The sequence below is a fragment of the Schistocerca cancellata genome, chromosome 4 (genome assembly GCF_023864275.1).
Source record: "Schistocerca cancellata isolate TAMUIC-IGC-003103 chromosome 4, iqSchCanc2.1, whole genome shotgun sequence".
Classification (NCBI taxonomy): Eukaryota; Metazoa; Arthropoda; class Insecta; order Orthoptera; family Acrididae; genus Schistocerca; species Schistocerca cancellata.
In genome coordinates, this window is record NC_064629.1 from 775,871,509 (window position 1) to 775,892,416 (window position 20,908).

Genomic DNA, 20,908 nt, shown 5'->3' on the forward strand with positions numbered 1-20,908 from the left:
AGTCACTTTTATGGTTCCAAGACGACCGGTTTCAGTAATCTTATATTGCCAACATCTGACCTTATGGTACTTGTTATAAAATTGCTATGTTACATGACATGAAGTCAAAGCAAAGCATACAACCACTTCCCACATATACCTGTTGTGATAGAAATGCAGTTGATAAAATCCTCATATCGTCCATGCACGTTGGTGGAGAACATGATTCTCACAGGCTTACTGCACAGTACTACATTGCTAGGGGAGTGCTGTGTGGCAAGCCATTGAGGATCATGTTCACCACCAACATGCATGGATGGTACAAGGATTTTATCAACTGTGTGCATTTTATCAACTGGATTTTTATCAAGACACGTATACATGGGGAGTGCCTTTTATGCCTTGACTTCATGTAATGTAACATGGCAATTTTATAACAAGTTCCTTAAGATTATGTGTTGTCAGCATAAGATTGTTGGAACTGATCATGTTGGAACATTAAAAGTGTCTACATTGTGATTATGGTATATGATGTGCATTCATTTCCGACCATACCAATCATACCACAGCACAGCATGTTTACCTTACACAAAACTGCAACATCGTTTCAAAAACTAGAGTGCCATTTTGATTTTTCCCAAGTGGTGCCAGTTGTCAGATTAACACCATGATAGTGTTGTGACTCGCCGATCATTCAAAGTGCCACCGCGCAATTACACGCGTCCTCTATGTGCGGCGCTGTCTGCCAGCCATGCAGCAGCTGCGCCACCTAAGCAGCCAGCCGAGCAGCGGCCGCTAGACTGGGACTCAGTGCTCATTCGAATGCTAATGTGTACACATGTCTTACTTGTCAACTTACTCTGTGACTTATATGTGTTGTTGTGTCGTTCTGAAATATATGTGTTAAACTTGAAGTTCTAACAATTGGCGACGAGGTAGTGAATTTTTCCTTTTCACCGTTGACTCACAGGGTTCCATGGCTACTGTCGAACAACTATTGCAAAATCTCCTAGAACAGCAAACGCTTCTAACAGCGGCGATTCGCGATTTCATCGCGGCGTCAAATGCGGGGCGTTTCTCATCGTTAGCTGTACCTCCTTTTCCTCCTTACAACGAGACAGCGGAAGACTGGTCTGATTATGAAAAAGTCTTCGACAGCACTTCTTGGCATTTCATGTCACGGACGAACACCATGTAAGTCTCTGTTCCTTTCCTGGATTTCTCCTCAAATGTATCGGTTGTTGTCGCAATTGGCTCCTTTGAAGGATCCTGCGCCTTTGTCCTTTGCTGAAATGTGCTCACTTCTGTCTGTCTATTTTCAAAAGCAAACGCATGTGGTAGCCTCTCGTGTTGCCTTTTATCATTGTCAAAAACAACCAAATCAATCCTATCGCGCTTGGGCTGCTGAACTTCACGGCCTCAGTCAAAAGTGTCAATTTGTTACTGACGTTCACAAAGAATCCTATGCCGATTCCATGGTACGGGATGCTGTTATCCGGTCGGCTCCCGACAAAGAAGTTCGGCAACGTGCCCTTCAGTTGGCGAATCCAACTCTAGATGAAGTTCTCTCCATTGCGCAGTCTTTTGAAATTTCTCACGCCGCTGGGGCACAAATAGAGGCGTGGGATGATGTCGGGGAAATACAACCTCTGGGCGCTGTTGACGACGCGTGCGGTGCGTCCCCGCCAGCCGACGTGGCCGCAGTGTGCTCCCACGCGCAGCCTCGGCCTAGCCGTAAACAACCCGCTAAGAAACTGCAGCAAAACTCCCGGCAACTTCCTTCATGTCCGCGGTGTTTTATGAAACATTCACACGAAGATTGTCCCCAACATTGGGCTGTGTGTCACAATTGCAAAAAGAAAGGTCATGTGTCTTCCGTTTGCAAATACGACCACATACATGATGTTCATGAACATGACGCTTATTTTGATTCTGTGTTGTCTGTCAATTGCACTTCTTCCCTTTCAGGGAAGTTATTCCTCACTGTCCAAATCCCATATTTATGGTCGACCAGAGCAACACAGAAAATCTTTTTGGTTTCGATTCCTTTTGGGTTCTCCATAGATGACTCTGTCAATATTGTCTCTGATGCTATTCCTTATGCTCAATTGGATTCCTTGTCGACGACATTTTCGTCCCTTTTTTCTCTTGGGTTAGGCCGTGCAAACGACTTTGAAGCTCATATCACGCTCAAACCCACTGCTCAGCCTAAGTTTTTTCGGGCTCGGCCCATTCCTGTGGCCCTTCGTGATCGGGTAAAACGGGAGTTGGATCGTCTCACTGCTTCAGGGGTCTTGCTTCCTGTCACTTCCAGTGAGTGGTCCTCTCCTGTCGTTGTAGTTGCTAAGCCAAATGGTGATATTCATCTCTGTGGCGATTTCAAAGCCACTGTAAATGCTCAATGCCTCATCGACACTTACCCTATGCCCCGCCCTGAAGAACTGTTCACTAAACTTGCTGGAGGCCAGTATTTTTCTAAAATTGACCTGTCAGAAGCTTATCATCGACTTCCTCTCGATGCTGCTTCCCGGCAGTTTCTGGTCCTTAACACGCCTTTCGGCCTCTATCAATACCAACGCTTGCCATTCGGGGTTGCTAGCGCCCCTGCTCTCTTTCAGCGATTCATGGAACAATTATTGCTCCCTGTCCCTGGGTGTATCAATTACATGGATGACATTGTTGTCACTGGCTCCACCACTGAAGAACATCTTCAAAATCTCCGCACACTTTTTAATGTCTTACAGACTGCCGGTCTTAAGTGTAATCTTCAGAAATCACAATTTTTTCAGGCATCTATCACGTACTTGGGGTTTCAACTCTCTCGGGATGGTATTCGTCCGCTTCAAAAAACTGTCGCTGTGATCGATGCCCTTTCTCGCCCTACATCTGTTAAGGAACTGCAGGCCTTCTTGGGGAAAATAGCATACTATCACAAGTTTTTACCGTCTGTGGCTTCGGTGGCTCAGCTGTTGCATCACCTGTTGCATAAAAATGTGCCTTTTCACTGGTCCGCGTCATGTGAAGCGGCTTTCCAGAAGTTGAAGACTATGCTGAAACAGGCCCCGTGCCTGGCTACTTATCGACCTGGCCAACATCTTGTTCTTGCCACAGACGCCTCTCAATATGGGGTCGGTGCAGTCCTTGCGCACCATTTTTCTGACGGTTTGGAACAACCCATTGCTTATGCCTCCAAAACGCTCACGGATGCCCAACAAAAGTATTCTCTAATTGAGAAAGAAGCTTTGGCCATCATTTATGCTCTTCATAAGTTTGGTGTTTTTCTCCATGGATCCAAATTTCATCTTGTTACGGATCACAAACCACTTGTTTCCTTGTTTCATCCATCAACGTCACTTCCCGACAAGGCTGCACACTGCCTCCAGCGTTGGGCTCTTTACTTGTCCCGTTTCAATTATGAGATTCATTTCCGGCCAATGGCTCAACATTCGAATGCTGATGCTCTGTCTCACCTTCCCATGGGTCCTGATCAGGCATTCGATAGGGACGAACTTTTGTGTTTCCACCTGGATGTTGCCGAGCAGTGGGTTGTGGACGGGTTCCCCATCACTGTGGACAGGCTGGCGGCTGCTACGGGTTCTGACCCTACCCTCTCCCGGGTTTTACGCTGTATTCAGGAGGATTGGCCAGATCGCCCGTCCGGTAAGACTTCTGATCTGTTGCGGAACTACTACACTTTGCGCCACCGCCTCATGGCTAGGGATGGTGTTATCCTCCTCTCCACTGACAATGCTTCGCCGCGTGTTGTGGTACCTGCGTCTTTGCGTGCTTTGGTCTTGCGCCTCCTTCACCAGGGGCACTGGGGTGTGTCTCACACAAAATCTCTGGCGCGCCGTAATGTGTACTGGTCTGACATCAACTCTGAAATAGCACACATGGTCGCTGCCTGTGCCCCTTGTGCGTCACAGGCCGCTGCCCCGAAGTCATCTTTGTCACCGTGGCCTTCGCCTGAGAAGCCCTGGGAGCGCATTCATGCTGACTTTGCAGGACCCTTTTTATGTACTTATTGGCTCCTCGTAATTGACGCCTACTCTAACTTTCCTTTCATTGTCCGTTGCACGTCACCTACCACCGCGGCAACACCCAGTGCTCTCGCCCGCATTTTTTCTTTGGAAGGCCTCCTCTCTACTCTTGTTACTGATAATGGTCTGCAATTTGCCTCTTCCGAATTTGCGGATTTTTGTGCTCGTCATGGCGTTACGCATGTCACGGCCCCGCCGTTCCATCCACAATCCAACGGTGAGGCTGAACGACTGGTTCGCACATTTAAGGCTCAGATGCAGAAACTTCTGACTTCTTCTGCTGCTGATGATCCACTTCTCCAGTTTCTGGCGTCTTACTGTTTCACCCCTATGAGCGACCACAGCCCAGCTGAGCTCTTACATGGCCGACAGCCCCACATGCTACTTCATCTTCTGCGGCCTCCCACCTCATGGCCGCAGGTGCCTTCACTTGGCCGGTTCACCACCAACGACCTCGTCTGGGTACGGGGATATGGCAGGCGGCTAAAATGGAGCCCGGGCCGCATCTTAAGACACCGTGGCAGATGCCTGTATGGAATCCAGGCGGACATGGATGTTGCAGTGCGTCATTCGGACCATCTTCGGCCTCAGGTGCCAGCAACGCCTGTTCCGAATGCCGCCACACCACCTTTGGCAATATCTGACGCTCGGGATCTTGGCATCTCTCAATACTCACAATGCAGCCCTCTCACCATCATCGTGATGCCAGCACCAGAACGGACGCCACCAGGAGACGTGCCCATGCAGGAACCGGAGGACCATCCTCTGTCAGAGCAAATCTACTTGCCTCCTCTTCCAACGGACGTCGACACATCACCCATGTCTCCTGTCATATCAACTGGACTTACCGCAACGGGCAGATTGGTGCATGGGGCCCCAGCAGATTCGACTCCTACGTCTCCTGTCATCTCGACCCATTATCATCGGGGACACTTCCGTCTGTACGGGAAGCCTCCTCCTCAAAACTTTACGGCGAGTCAAACAACGCCTATAGATGTTAGCCATCTCCAGGACACCTCCATCAAGACCAGTGCAACAATTTCAAAGGGGGGAAAAGTGTTGTGACTCGCCGATCATTCAAAGTGCCGCTGCACAATTACGCGCATCCTCTATGTGCGGCGCTGTCTGCCAGCCATGCAGCAGCTGCGCCACCTAAGCGGCCAGCCGAGCAGCGGCCGCTAGACTGGGATTCAGTGCTCATTCGAATGCTAATGAGTACACATGTCTTACTTGTCAACTTACTCTGTGACTTATATGTGTTGTTGTGTCGTTCCGAAATATATGTGTTAAACTTGAAGTTCTAACAGATAGACTCAGAGAATTGATGAAAAATGTATGGCTTAAATGGAAAAAGAATAAATGAGAACAACTGTCCTAGTAGTTGTAAGCTTATCATGCCCTTGTCGGATGACTAACTAACAGAATAAATAAATAATAACCACACCATTTGCAGAATGGCAAGATTTCTTGTTGTCGTCTTAATTTTTATTATTTTTGTACATTTTCTGTAAGTTTACTTTTTATGCAGTGTATTTTTACTATGGAAAATACTTTTGACTTTTGCTAGTGTCTCTGTCTGGTGTGCTCTAATTTAATATTTTCTGTCCAGGCAAAGAAGATTACCCAGGTTGCTTGCGGATCTGCACATACTTTAGCTTGGAGTACAAATAAACCAGTTTCAGCCAGCCGACTTCCACAAGGAACACCACTGGAATACGATTTAGTGAGAGATTTGCCACTTCCCGTGCTTCGGAACAGGCTTTTACTACTTCATCATTTCTCAGAATTGTTTTGCCCTGTTGTTGCAATGTTTCCTGTTGATGGTGAAGGCAGTCTTGACAAACTAAGAGGAATATTAGTGTCTTCAACCAAAGAAGCAACATTTAGAAAGGTAAGTAACAGTATCTTTATATCCACATCAGTACCCAAGTCATATCTCTTATCCACAACCCCCATTTAGGGGGGGGAAAAAAAAACAGTATTTCCAGACTCAAATTTGTGATTTTCTCTCAACTTCTTCTTCATATACTACTTCTGATCAGGAATCATTTTCACTTGTTCAGTAAAATTATCCTTTCTGACAGTTGTGTGACAGTTACTTGAGTTTCAGATATCTGCTGCAGTTGATATGTCGAGCAGTTTCTATAAAGTATTACAATTTTGGCTTTCCTTATAATACAGCTTGTTTACCATTCACTTCATTGTCAAATAATGTGAAGGTCCATGTGGATATGAGTCACTATTCAATATGCTAAATGCACCTGATTGAATCTCTGCCAAAACAGCTATAGTCTTCGTTTGGTTGGTGGAGTTGTGCAGGTGTGTTCTTAAACAATAGCAAAAAAAAGTATTAGGTTATATCACTGTCAAGTACAATGGTGGCTTAGTCAGCAAGAAGAACAGCAACAATAATAACAACAGGAGCAGATGCAGGCATTGCTAACCCAAAGTACGGACTCGCTTCATGCTCTTGGCTCACCACCGGGGTAGGGGGGGATATGCCCAGTATTCCGTTTTCTGTGCCACGCCTTCCACTCCTGCACTCCTAATGCTGTTTGCAATATTGACGAGTTGATGGGAAGGTGGGAGAATTACCTGTGTCAGTTCTTACTCCACTAGCAGGTAGAGTGTATTGCTGATGTCGAGCAGCGCAGATTTGTACAATAGTGTCCAAAATTTGAAACTCTTCACTGAGCTCAAGAAACTTCCCTTTGATGAGCTTTGTTGGTTGCTTGCACAGTATTTTGGCCATCAATCCTATGTAGTGGCAGTTTAACCAGCACCACAAGTGCCCTGGGCTGTCATATATGGCCTGTATCAATTGTTTATGGAACTTCTCATGCAAGTTTTCACTTTGAGTGACCCAAATGTGCTACCTCTTATGTACACTTGCTAATTCAGGACATTATTGTCAGGTTAGCTCCTGTTTACAAGGTTCAGACTAGGGCATCAACCTTGTCCAACTCTTCTGTAGCCGACATTACCCAAATTGCAGAATCACGTGAGCTTACGGCAGTAAAGGATGTCCTTTGTGATAACTGGGTGTGTATAGTAAACAGACCCTAGTGCCCTGCGGAATACCCCAGGTTGCCTTGCCTCCCACCGAGTCATTATATGTTGCTGGTGTAGCACGAGCACTGTCCATCCTTGCCCGTGCCAAATTCGGTGGGTTGATGCCCCTTGCAGTGTTGTAATTCCTGCTAGCAGTATTTTTTGGGTTGTCAGTGTCATTCTCTTTCTGCTCATTGGGCGAGTCAGCACTCCTCTCCTGACTCTCGTTTGTTAAATGTCTTCCATGACTACCAAACATATGGAGGCCATATGTGGATTATGACAGTGGACGGGCAACTATTTGTGACAGTCAAGAGGCTGTGAGTCAGTCATCGGATGCCTCAGTGTTTTCACTGGACTCTGGGGCTGCCTCTAACATCGCTTGTGTTGCCCCACCGTATTTTGCTGATCTTGGAAGTTGATGTGTGGGTGGTCGAGTGCTGGTAGACACAGGAGTGATGGTCAGCCTCATTGCTGCTTGTTCAATGGTTACCTGCAGTTGCATTGGATGTGGTTTCTTGAAATTTCCTGGTCCTCAGTATCCCATTTGGGCTCTATCTGTTTAATTGCCTGCCTTTTTTAACCTCATCAGTGCAGGAATTTACCAACATTATTTGGAGCAATTGATTCAGGTCATTCCATGTTGTGTCAATCATCTTGGTGTTATCTGGGTCACATGCCCTACTCGAAAGCAGCATTTATGAAACCTTCAGTCAATTTTTCCAATGCCGCCTACAGAATGACCTTTGTTGCAAGCTAAAGAAATACATTTTTTTCTGTCTGAAGGTGCGTTATTTGCAGAGCTTAGCAAATATGGTCTTGTGCCCACAGATGACCACATCAGGGCCATTGTCAACCTACCGGTGGCCAAGAACCAGAATGATTTTTGGATAAGTTTTCGTATTATGCTCAGTTCATTCCCCAGGCTATGCACATCTGACAGCCTCTTTACTGGGTTTACCTGAAGGTTATTAAGTTTGTCTGGTCTGCGGATTCTTAATGAGCTTTTCACTCCCTGAAGCATCATATGTGCTCTGCTCCCTGTCTGACTTGCTGTACACTGGTTAAACTTTTAACCCTGGCCAGGACACACACCTGTATGGCATTGGTGCCTTCCTGTCCCATCAGAACCAGGTGGCACCAAACAGCCCATCACTTACGCATCAAAGATGCTTTTGCTGCACAGTATAATTATTTACAGGTGTAAAAAGAGGTGCTAGCTGTTATTTTCGGGATAAAATGTTCAGTGTCTTCCTGTATGGGACTAGGTTCCCTTCTCATCATCAAACACAAGCCATTGGTTTCCCTATTTGGCCTTTGTTGCAAGCTGACAGAGAGGACTGCCCACCAGCTGCAGCAGTGAGCCCTCTCTCTCAGTAACTATTGTTCTGACATTCGTTACTACTCCATTGCCCAGCATGCCAATGCTGATGCACTATCATGGCTATGGTTGGGACCTGATACGGAAGTTGATCAGCAGGAGGATCTCGTGTTCACTTTCAATGAGGGCTTGTAGCAAACCCTGTCAGATTTTCTCTCATTAGAGGGACAGGTTGTGATTGTTGGTGGTCAGTACATTGTCCAATTTCCTGTATGTAGCCAAGCTATCCTCCACATTCTCAACTGCCATGGTTCACATGTGACTGGTTATATTTGCCATTGAGGGATTCCTCAGGACCCTAGTGTCCATCAGCAGTTGGCAGTTTGCATCACAGGGGTTTGAGAACTTTCATGTTTGCAATGGTACCCAGCACCTTACTCTCTCTCTGTTTAACCCATCAGCTAACACAGAAGTGGAGCACTTCGTGCATACATTTAAGACCTGAATGAAGAAACCAATGTCTGCCACCACCCATGATGTGTTGTTGAGGTTTCTGGTTACATACCAGGCGAAGCCTGTCAGCGGTTGCAGTTCGGTGGAATATTTACATTGGTACTAGCTCCAGGTCTCCTAGATTTATTGCACACTTGAGTCACATGCCGTAGACCATCGTGAACTGCTGTGTTCTCCTCCCAGGACTGCTATTTCTGCACACTGTTTTGGCTGGCAGCAGGGCTGGCTACCTGGTACCATGGTGAGCCACAAAGGTTGATGGTTTTTTGTGTTGGATGTTGGTAGGGAGCAGCTGAAATGCCGTGCAAATCAACCATGCCCCCAGCCCGTTGGGACATCACCACCAAGGTCTGCTGGGCAGCAGATTGAGTCACAATGTTATTCTGAGGCAGGGCTCCCAGTTGGAGCACCATGCTTCCCTGTTGCTGCTGCTTCGCTGTCCTCCCATTGCATGCAGCAGCAGCCCCCAGTGAAGCCCACACCTATGCTTGAGGATGTGGAGCCCATGGATTTTAATCCTCCTCCTCCTCCTCCTCCTCCTCCTCCTCCTCCTCATCCTCTTCCTCTTCCTCTTCCTCCTGCTCCCCCCCCCCCCCCCCCCTCTCACACCTCACTGATAGAGGTGGCATCATTTCCACCGGTGGACTGCCCATTACCCCATCCTCCATATCCTTCTACCCTTCCAGTGGATCCATCTGCATTGGCATTCCCCCCTTTGGTGGTGTGTCCATTGTCAGGTTTTCTAGGGGCCTCTCTGACCATGCGCCAGAGGTTGCGGCTGAAGCCCAGTCATTTTTAGCCCTACATAGCCTTTTCAGGTGGACGGATTTAGTATCCCTGTCAGCAGACATCACAATGGAGGTGGATGAGCTGGCATGAGTAGCACAGTTGGATAGTGCAGAGATCTGCAATGGAGAATGCATGTGACACATGGTATAGGCAGACCCACTAGCGCAGGTGTTTACATGCGGGCAGCAGTAGGCCGGGCAGACCAGCTCTTACTTGTAGTTTGACCAACACGGACCTCACCTAGCATATCATGCATGTGTTGTGCTGAGTGCTTAGCCATTAGCCATCTGCACCAACCACACACTGAGTTCTTCCTATGCTTATCTTATGTGGGTCCAGACTCTCTTCTTACTGTAGATTGACTCACACAGTTCATTCATTTCCCTCTCACGGGGTTCTGTTCCCTGGGTATTGTCAAACCACTGTCGACATGCCAAGTATCCACACCAGTCATGTAGTGAAGCAGCATTGTCATGCCTGTGCAGATACTAAACTCAGTCTCTACTTATAATGTCACTTCCTAATTTAATCTCTTCTGCATTTCTAATAACACTGCCCCAATAGCTGGAAGTCCATACCAGAATCTCTGTGTTGATATATTCAATTGGGTGACTAACACCAGGACAGTGTTCTGCAATAGCAGATTTCCTCACCTTTTAAAAATGTGTGTCATGCTTATACTCTATACAAGATTTATACGGTCCTGATGGTCTGATAAATGTACGAAATGCCACAACTGTCTTTACAAAAAAATTTGATCATTTGTCCAATAACATAAAATGTACGGCAGATAACAAAGCAAGTTTTAAATCTAACCTAAATTCATTTCTCCTGGAAAACTACTTCTATTCCGTGGACAGATTTCTATTTAAATGTTGTTAACATGTTAAAAACCCACCATGTTGTTTTTAAGTGTAGTTGCCTGAGTAGGACTAAAAAATAATGTGAACACTAATCATGTGTACATAACCTGTAAACCAACTCACTCACATCTTTTTGCCAGAGAAATCACTCAAATGATTTATGGAGTATCTAACTAACTTCAGCATATCCCATGCAATTGTGGTCTGCCATACATTGGTTGGCTTGTCAGAAAATAAGTGAACTGCACCTGTGGTATGGGCTGCTGTTACAGAATGAATATTTTCCCTGTTGTTTTCAAATGTTTGTATAAAACATGACATCATATTAAAAATTATGCTATTTCTTGTCCTTTAATGTCTTGTTAAAGTAATAGTCCATACTACATGTTGAATTAGCCATATTATTAATAATTTAGTGAAATGTTGTGGAATTTTAAGAAGTAGTGTCAATCTTTGTTTTTAGACAGAAGTATAATCATGATGCTTCATTCACACTGAAACTTAAAAAAAAAAGTAAACTGTATGACACTATACATTAATTTCAGGTTGTGCAAGCAACAATGGTTCGAGACCGACAACATGGTCCTGTTATTGAACTGAATCGTATACAAGTAAAGAGATCACGGAGTAAAGGTGGTCTTGCAGGAACTGATGGAATAAAATCTGTATTTGGCCAGATGGTAACAAAGATGTCACTGTTGACACAAGAAGCATTGTTCTTACCACACCGAGTGTGGAAAGTTAAATTTGTTGGTAATTTTATTTACATTTAAATATTTCTCATAATTAGTCTATGTGTGTACTTAAAATAATATTTACCATAGTAGTATGATCCCAATTTCCCACAAATTGTTTCCTACTGTAACAAGTCTCCTCATTTATTTTTTGGTCAATGTTGTGTTTTCGGTGTTTATGCTGTCTCTTCCCCGCCTCCCTCACCACCTCCCCACACTACCAATTTCCCGTATCACTCTTCCACCCATCGTCTTATGTGCATCATCAGTTAAATTTGAGATCACAGTATGGTAATTAGTAGTTTGTTTTTTGACATGAAAGCTTAGCCTAATCCATTTTTCTAGTTGTGTTCTATATGGGTTCTCGCATTTTATCCACTGTGTCTCCAAGAGAGGTTCTGTGACAAAGCTAATTGCTCGAGAAGAATAGACATGATACAGGAATGAATATCATAAGCTCACCAGACAAAATATTACTCACCCCCCTTAAAAGAGCACACTGGTCACTTTTGAGTGCTGTAAGTGGTTAGAACTGGTACTGGGTCATCACGTGGCCCTCCACTGGTGTCGTTAGTCGTGACAGTGAAGTGGTGTGTACATGATAATCAGTTGTATTCAATCTGCATATGGAGATGTGAAAGAACAGTGGGAAGGTGCTATGATATTTGGACATGCCTTTCACCATACCATAAATGCATTTGTGTAATTTACTGGTGTAGCAATGAGAAGTGTCCATTATGTGTGGATAGATCAGTCATTGCCCATGAAAGGCAGTGGTCCGAGTTCTGGCATACAGTTTCAGTTCCCTGCAAGTTTCAAAAAGCTACACACTCCTTTATAGAGTAAAATATTCATTCTGTCTCACATATGTACAAGGAATAGAGTACCTCTCTCAACCATGAGATCTGAGAATGAGTTTCACGCCTTGTCAATTACAGTCGTTTTCAAACCAGACAGGAACTGCTATCATCAGTGAATGCAGGTCCATCTCAACCAGTTTCTGAGTGAACATTGTGAAGGAAAATGTGAGCGATGGACATTTGTGATGGTTAACATGCAGAAAGCAATTGCTTGCAGTGGCATATAAATCTGTGTCTCCAGTGGGCTAAACACAGAAACTGGACAGTAGCTGAAAGGATGCCTGTAGTGTGGTCTGACCAATCATGATTTTGCCTCTTTTCAAATGATGTGTCAGTTTGATGCAGCTTTTAATCCTTTTTTTAACCATAACTTCAGGTTACGATGAATGTTAAGTGGTTTAGTTATTTCAGTATTCTCAATGACCAAGTGTTCACCTTTGGTCTACATCTTCATGATAAATATGTTATAGACACACTGTCTTCCAAGATAATAACAACCACATTCATAGGTCTGTACACATACATTTTTGATTTAGCAAACATTCAGGCACCCAATCGCAACTCAACAAGCCCATTAAATCTTCTAACTTTAATCACTTAGATATGTCTAGCACTGTTCATCACAGCAGGTGAAACATAGCAATTGACATCCCCAGTGAGTAGCTTCAGTCGGATATTACCCACAGAAGCTAGTGGATTGTATTCCTCACTGAATCGAGGCTAGTTGTGGTCTTACACAGTATTAACATGATGTTTGCTGGAGGTGACTAATATTTTTTGCTGTGTTTCTTTATAATAATATTTAATTCAGAAATGTGAAGTTGTATATGCAGAATAGTAAAAATGGCAGCAAGTCTTTGAACAAGATCCTGAACTTGGGCTTTCCATGACAGTTTACTATGTATCTGAACACCTAGAAATTGAACTGTTCAGTTCCACTAATCATATGCCCATTCTGTAAAATTAAAACATCTAATTTTGTTGAAGTATGTGTTAGAAAATGTAAAAACTGAGCCTTACTGTGATTTAACGTTAGTTTATTTTCGACAGGCCATAAACTTGAGTCATGAACTGCACTATTTGAAACAGTCCCAGTGTTGCACACAACATCCTTTACTATCAAGCTAGTGTCATCATCAAACAGAAATATTTTAAAATCACCTGTAATACTAGATGGTACATCATTTATATAAATAAGGAACAGGAGTGGCCCAGGACTGATCCCTTGGTTACCCTCTCATTTGACCTTGCCCCACTCAGACTCCACATCATAGCCATTCTCAATGCGGTGGGTAATGATCTTTTTCTGTCTGTTGTTAAAGTAAGAGGTGAACCAATTGTCAGCTACTCACCTTATTCCGTAATGGTCCAACTTCCATAGCAATATTTTATGATCTACACAATCAGACACCTTAGTTAAATCAAGAAAGATGCCTAGCATTCGAAACCTTTTGTCTAATCTCTCCAGTACCTCACAGAGAAAAGAGAATATAGCATTTCCAGTTGTACAGGGCTAAACATGTGCAGCACAGTACTTTCATATTCTGCTAGGCATTCCATCATATCCATGAGAGTCCTTAGTCTTCTGTGATTTAATTATTGACTCAATATCTTGACATCACAGAGGAGTATTTCAGACATCAATCTCAGAAAGGCATTTTCCAAGAGAGTTACATGATTCCCTGTAGAAACTAAGCCTTTATTTAATTCACCACCAATGCTCAGAAAGTGATTGTTAAATACTGTATGTATATCTGAGTTATCAGTAACAAAAATATTCTGACTACAAACTGACTTTATACCATCGACATTTCCTTCACGACTGACCATATTTTAATTTTGTCATGTGAATTAGCTATTGTATTTATGTACCACATACTCTTTGCCATACTAATAACATTTTTAAGCTCCTTACCAAACTGTTTGTAATGGGATACTGTAGCTCAATTGTGATTACTTCTAACATTTTGATATAATTCCCACTTTGTTCTACATGATACCCTTATCCCACTAGCCAGCCACCCAGGCTGCCTTTTACTGTACCTGTTTAGAACGTTCTAATCGAAAGCAACTTTCAAAGAGCATGAGAAATGTGTGAAGGAAAGCATTATATTTGTCATCTGTGTTATCAACACTATAAACATCCTGCCACTCTTGTTCCTTGATGAGGTTCAAAAAACTCTCTATTGCCGTTGGATTAGTATTCCTACATAGTTTGTAATTGTATGTGATATTCATTTGAGTACAAAAGTCTTTTAGTGTTAAAATTTGTGCATCATGGTCTGAAAGACCATTCACCCTTTTACTAACAGAATGCCCATCTAGTAATGAAGAATGAATAAAAATACTGTCTATGGCAGTGCTACAGTTACCCTGCACCCTAGTTGGGAAAAACACAGTCTTCATCAGATCATATGAATTTAGGAGATCTACAAACACCCTATTTCTTGCATAATCACATAGGAAATTAATACTGAAGTCATCACATATACCTAATTTCTGGTACTTCCTCCTTGAAATACAGCCAGCTGATGTGTACCCTGGTAAAGGAAGTCTCTGAATTGTCAAATTATTTAAGTGGTGTTCTGATTTACCAATAATTTCAGAGTCAGCATGTATAAGCAGTTCACTTACTTTATCTCTAATACCTCTTATATTTTGATGAAATATGCTAATTCCTTCTCTGCTTGGAAACATGGTGTCCTCTGAAGGTGATTCCTTAGTTAGAGGGACTTCCTTTAAGCAGGCATACCTGTCAGCTGACTTCAATCTAAAAAAGGTGCAGCTCTAACACCAACTACTACTGGAATTTTTCCATGAGTGATTCCACCACCACCCACAACACTGTCGCCTATAAGCTTTGGTAGCCTCCCCTTCCCATACCTATTGAGATGCAGACCATGCCTAGTGAAACCTGATCTGTTGATAGCCTCAACTGGCACCACTTCAGTGTGACCCATGCTCTCTGCCATCAGTGCCTCCTCCAGCCCCATGTTAACACACCTAACAGCCACATTAAGACGAGGCTGATAGTAATGCTGAAACAGTTGCACAAAATGCATAATAGTGCCTCCAGTTGAGTAGCTATCTTTACCAGGTCACCACCTACATCATATTCCTAGTCTGAGAAGAACTACACTACAACTGAGAAAGAGTACCTTGCAGTTGTTTAGGACATCAACAAGTTCTGGCTGTATTTATTTGGCAAACCATTTGCCGTTGTGATGGGTCACCATTCTCTCTGCTGGCTGACTAGACTGAAGGATCTGTCTGGTCGACTGGTGAGATGGGCTTTGAGACCTCAGGATTACATTGTCACAATATGATGCAAAAATGGGTGCAAATGTAAGGACGCTAACTGAAGAAATCATTTGGCAGAACACAACAGTGTGGACAGAATCTTGGTCATCACTGCATTAAATGACATTGTTACAGAACAGAGGGAAGATCAGCATTACTCAAAACCAAAGAATCATTGAAGAATGAGGAACCAACCAAAGGAGGATTCCAGTTAATAAGCAGAATATTGTACAAGATGAACTATTATCCAGTGGTGGGGAAACAGTTTCTCATCAGCCCAGCTTATGTGTGTCCAGTGATCCTGAAAAATGGCTACTAGCTGCAACATCTGGTCACTTGGGATTCTTTAAGACTCTAGACAGATTCGGACAGAGGAATTGCTAGCCAGGTTTCTACCAATCCATCAGTCATTATGTGAGCCACTATAAGGGATGCCAACTATGAAAGCACATGCCATCATTGTCTCCAAGGCATATTTTACCAATTCCAGCTTCAGCAGCAACATTCCACCAAACTGAAATTGACCTTGTGGGGAAATTACCAAAATTGACAAATGGGACTCAGTGGATAATAGTCAGTCTGTACTGACTTCCTCACCCACCATGCTGTCATAAAAGCTGTGCCGACTGCCAAAGCTCCGGAAATTGCTAATTTCCTTGTAATATGTCATTTTGAAGCACAAAGCACCCCATGTGATGATCTCTGAATACAGAAAAGTCTTCCAGTCAAGACTAATACCAGAAATAATTTTACATTGCAAGATCACCTACAGGATGACAATTGTCTGCAATCCACAGATGAATGTCCTCTTCGAATGATTTAATAAGACGTCGGCAGATATACTCTCCATGTGTACCGATGTCAAACAGAGAGATTGGGATACAATGCTGCCCATAGTGACCTGTACATCGAACACAGCAAAGCAAGACCAGGCTTCACACTGTTCCTTCTGCCACAGCCACGAGGTTGAAATGACAATGGATACACTGTTTCTGTTTCAAGCTACACAGAATGACTATGTGAAACACATCTTCAGGGCAGAAAAAGCATGGCAGCTGGTTTACGCAGGAATCCTGGACACCCAGGAGAAAGACCAAGAGCACTATAATGTCAAGCACTGGTCAGTGAGTTACATCCTGGGAGACTTAGTATGGATATTCCATCTGTGTGGAAAGTTGAACTAGTGGAAAAGTTACTAAAGTTCTACTTTGGCCTGTAATGTATCTCGCATATGAAGTTCAGGATTATTACCATCCATCAAGAAGACATAACTGCAGAGACATCGTCTATGTCCTTCGCATGATGCCCTACTGCAGTCCAGAGGTACAAGCCAACTGATCACCCACTCAGTGATCATGAAGCTTTGATGGATGGGGCTACCTGTGATGCTCATCATAGTGCAGATGTGAAGGGACTAAAGTGTGCTTGATGCCCGATACAGTGATCCTCCCTTGTGATTTTTAAATGTGGTTGACCAGAACCTTGAGGATGAGTTCCCATACAGTACAACATTTGGAAACTGTCACATTTCAGCACCTCACAAATTTGTATAGTGGACAATTTGACCAGCCAACCAAATCGAGACCCGCAATATGGTCCCTTTCAAACTCTGTCAGGTATTGATAATGCTGCCTTAAACAGATGACATGATGATAAAAAAAGCTGCAGGGAGTCTATTACTTGTTCTGAAATGTCACGTGCAGGTGTGAAGAAGTTACAGTGGGCTTGGTGCACAGTATGATGATCCTCCCATGTTCTTGTCAAACATGGTCGACCAGATGGTCACATACAAGTACACGGCAACTCTATGTCCTTCACAGTGATCACTCAACTTCTGATGCTGGTAATCTTAACCTCCCATACATCCCTATTAAAATTCTCTGTCTCTGCACAAGTTCTGAAAACTTTGAGAGGTGTAAGATATACAAAAGAAAAACTTTTTACTTATCTTCATTTTCTCTTGTTGTTGGCTGCAGTTCTCGTGTCTAGGGGTACATTCTTGAGGCTATAATTTTTATAACGTTGAGGGGTTCCTATTGAACTGAATAATTGATGAAATTCTTTATGTTGCTATGACTTTCCTTTATTTTATCCCATTCTTCTATATCACACTGACTTCACAATCCCCATTTTCATAAAACCATCAATTACATTATTAGTGACAAAATTGAAGAATACATGCGTTTCCATCAGAGGCATGGCCACTACTACTAACATTCTGCGGTACTAACAATATTCCAAAGCATTTACAAAGCAAAAGAGTTTACAAACTTCCTTGACAAAAGAAGAATCATCACCAAGTTATAACATTATTTTGTAAATGAATCCAGAAATAAATTTAATGGTTATCATTAGATTGTGTAATTAATAATAGTAATTTAAGTATGCCAGATATTTTGTAATTTCAGATATTTCTAAAGGAAGAATAATTTTACCCATACATACAGAATGTAACAAATTAATTTCTTTTTATACTTTTATATCCTGAAATATAATACATCGTGTACAATATCATATGAAATTCATTTAGTTAAACAACTGAGATTATGTTCACCTATATAAGTTACTTGGTATCAACTATTTCTATAAAACAAGGTTATGTTAGAAAAGGGTGTCCCATTACCTGCTGTTCATGTCCTTTATATATCCTACCAGGCCTGGTAACAAAACTGAACATGAACAACACTGATGCACTCTGGAAGTGGTTTTACCTGCTGCAGTGAATTGCAACTGCAAACATTTACTAACCCATTGATACTGTGTACTTGTACAAAGTTATATTGACATCTGACCATGTCTCCTGCCTGCTTCACATTTTTTTGCCAGGCAGTTTATATTTTGTAATACTATCAATTAAATTTCATCTTTCTTATACAGTCACCAGTGGTTTATCAATTTTTCATTGTGTGGGATACCACGTATGATAGTATATTGTATATTTGGCATTCATATTTCATGTTTCTTCACATTTTCTGTAATGGACAAACAATGCTTCATTCCTGACAGTCGTTCTCTTTAACAGATGGTTCATATTTGCACTTGTCTTGGTTCATATTCGCACTTCTCTTTTATTGCCCCATTTAACATAAAGCATTGATGTTCAAATAGGATTTCTCATCATATCAACATCTGCTATAATTTTAACCTGATTCACCTGGTCCTAGTGCTACACATTGTTGTTCCTGTGACTTGTTATAGATACCAACATGTGGTTCCCAGTGTGGTGGTGCAGAATCTTACTGAACTTTATACTTGGTTGAATGTTATGTAGCTGTCATGAAATATGTTCGGTCAAGAGTTCCAGGTAAACATTTGCAATTATTGATGTCTTGTCAAAGAAAAAAGTAGCAATGGTGTAACTACACATGATCTCAGACCACACATTTATTTACCTTTGGACTATCTTGCTAAAGTTCCTAGCCACATCGAGGTTTTTCCAGTCCACAGATTCTCACATTGTGTGTGTGCAGTTTCCCTGAAAGATTAAAGGTTTGCGGCATCACTTATGCAAACTTGGGTGAAGAACATTTCATCCATAGACATTTGTTCTCACATGTTAAGTCCAAACTTTTTTTTCCAGTAACCATTACACACACAGTGCCTCGTCTTGAGAAGTAACCATTTCATACGTAATTCATTTCGCAGTATCTCATACCTCACAAAAATGTAATGTGATTAAAATTTTGTTAGTCATTAAGTGGTTCATGGTTCATGGTGTGGGTTCCTGTAGTCATGTCCTAGTTCATGAACCACGGGCAATGTATGAGTGGCCAAGTAAGTGGTCCCGACAGTCGGGATACCAGTTACTTTGGAATAAGGCTGGGCATCTCGGACATATTCTGAGTCGTGGTCACCTTTGTGCTCATACGGCAAAGACTACCAAATCCACCGGTTAGTCCCTCAGCCGTAAGGGGTAAAACCCAATGGGACTCGGGGCAAGTAAGGCTAACAACCTGCTTCCCTGGTACTTTAAATATGATGCTGGCAGAGAAAAATGCCTCGGACCTTTGGAGGTGACGGAGTCCCACCTCTAACTGACAAACCAGGGACTCCTAAGATACGACTTGGCAAACAAATGGTAATGAGATGGGGAGCTATTAATATCAATGGGGGCTACTCTGGGAAGAAGGTAGAGCTGGCAGAGGCTGCAAGTAAGATGGGGCTGGACATTTTAGCTGTTAGTGACATTCGGGTAAGGGGTGAGAAAGAAGAGGAAGTGGGAGAATACAAGGTCTACCTGTCAGGAGTCAAAGCAGGAATAGCACAATGGGGTGTAGGGCTTTACATCAGGAAATAAATGGAACCCAGCATAGTTGCAATAAGGTATGTAAACGAACGACTGATGTGGATAGATTTGACAGCGTCTAGCAAGAAAATTAGGATTGTGTCAGTATATTCGCATTGTGAAGGGACAGATCAAAATAAGATGGATGGTTTTTATGAGGCACTCAGTGATGTAGTTGTTAGAGTAAAGGACAAGGACAGTGTTCTGCTCATGGGTGATTTTAACGCCAGGATTGGAAATCGAACAGAAGGGTATGAAAAGGTTATGGGTAAATTTGGAGAGGATATGGAGGCCAACAGGAACGGGAAACAACTCTTGGATTTCTGTGCCAGTATGGGCTTAGTAATCACAAACTCCTTTTTTAAACATAAGAACATTCACCAGTATACTTGGGAAGGCAGGGGAACCAGATCTGGCATTGACTATATAATAACAGATCAGGAATTCAGGAAGGCTGTGAGGGACACACATGTATTCAGGGGATTTTTTGATGACACTGATCATTATTTAATCTGCAGTGAAATTGGGATTGTGAGGCCGAAAGTGCAGGAGGTCAGGTCCATATGAAGGAGGATAAGAGTGGAGAAACTTCAGGATAAGGAAATCAGGCACAAGTACATAACAGCGATCTCAGAAAGGTACCAGTTAGTTGAATGTAGTCAATTACAGTCATTGGAAAAGGAATGGACAAGGTACAGGGACACAGTACTAGAAGTGGCTAAAGAATGTCTTGGAACAGTAGTGTGTAAAAGTAGGATGAAGCAAACAGCTTGGTTGAATGATACAGTCAAGGCAGCCTGTAAAAGGAAAAAGAATGCGTATCAAAAATGGCTACATACCAGAACCCAGGTAGACAGAGAAAGTTATGTTGAAGAAAGAAACAAAGCCAAACAGATAATTGCAGCATCCAAGAAGAAATCGTGGGAAGACTTTGGAAACAGGTTGGAGACTATGGGTCAAGCTGCTGGAAAATCATTCTGGAGTGTAATTAGCAGTCTTCGAAAGGGAGGTAAGAAGGAAATGACAAGTATTTTGGACAGGTCAGGAAAACTGCTGGTGAATCCTGTGGATGCCTTGGGCAGATGGAGGGAATATTTTGAAGAGTTGCTCAATGTAGGTGAAAATGCGATCAGTAATGTTTCAGATTTCGAGGTAGAATGGGATAGGAATGAT

General features: G+C 42.8%; 1 protein-coding gene across 1 annotated transcript in view; it reads left to right on the top strand.

Moving 5' to 3' along the window:
* The window catches only part of LOC126184598 (E3 ubiquitin-protein ligase HERC2), an 812,863-nt gene that overhangs the window by 723,781 nt on the left and 68,174 nt on the right, over positions 1-20,908 (top strand). Inside the window, exons 76-77 of the mRNA XM_049927039.1 lie at positions 5,629-5,910; positions 11,102-11,309. Of these exons, the coding sequence (XP_049782996.1) occupies positions 5,629-5,910; positions 11,102-11,309 (490 nt within the window). The remainder of the gene's footprint in view (positions 1-5,628; positions 5,911-11,101; positions 11,310-20,908) is intronic.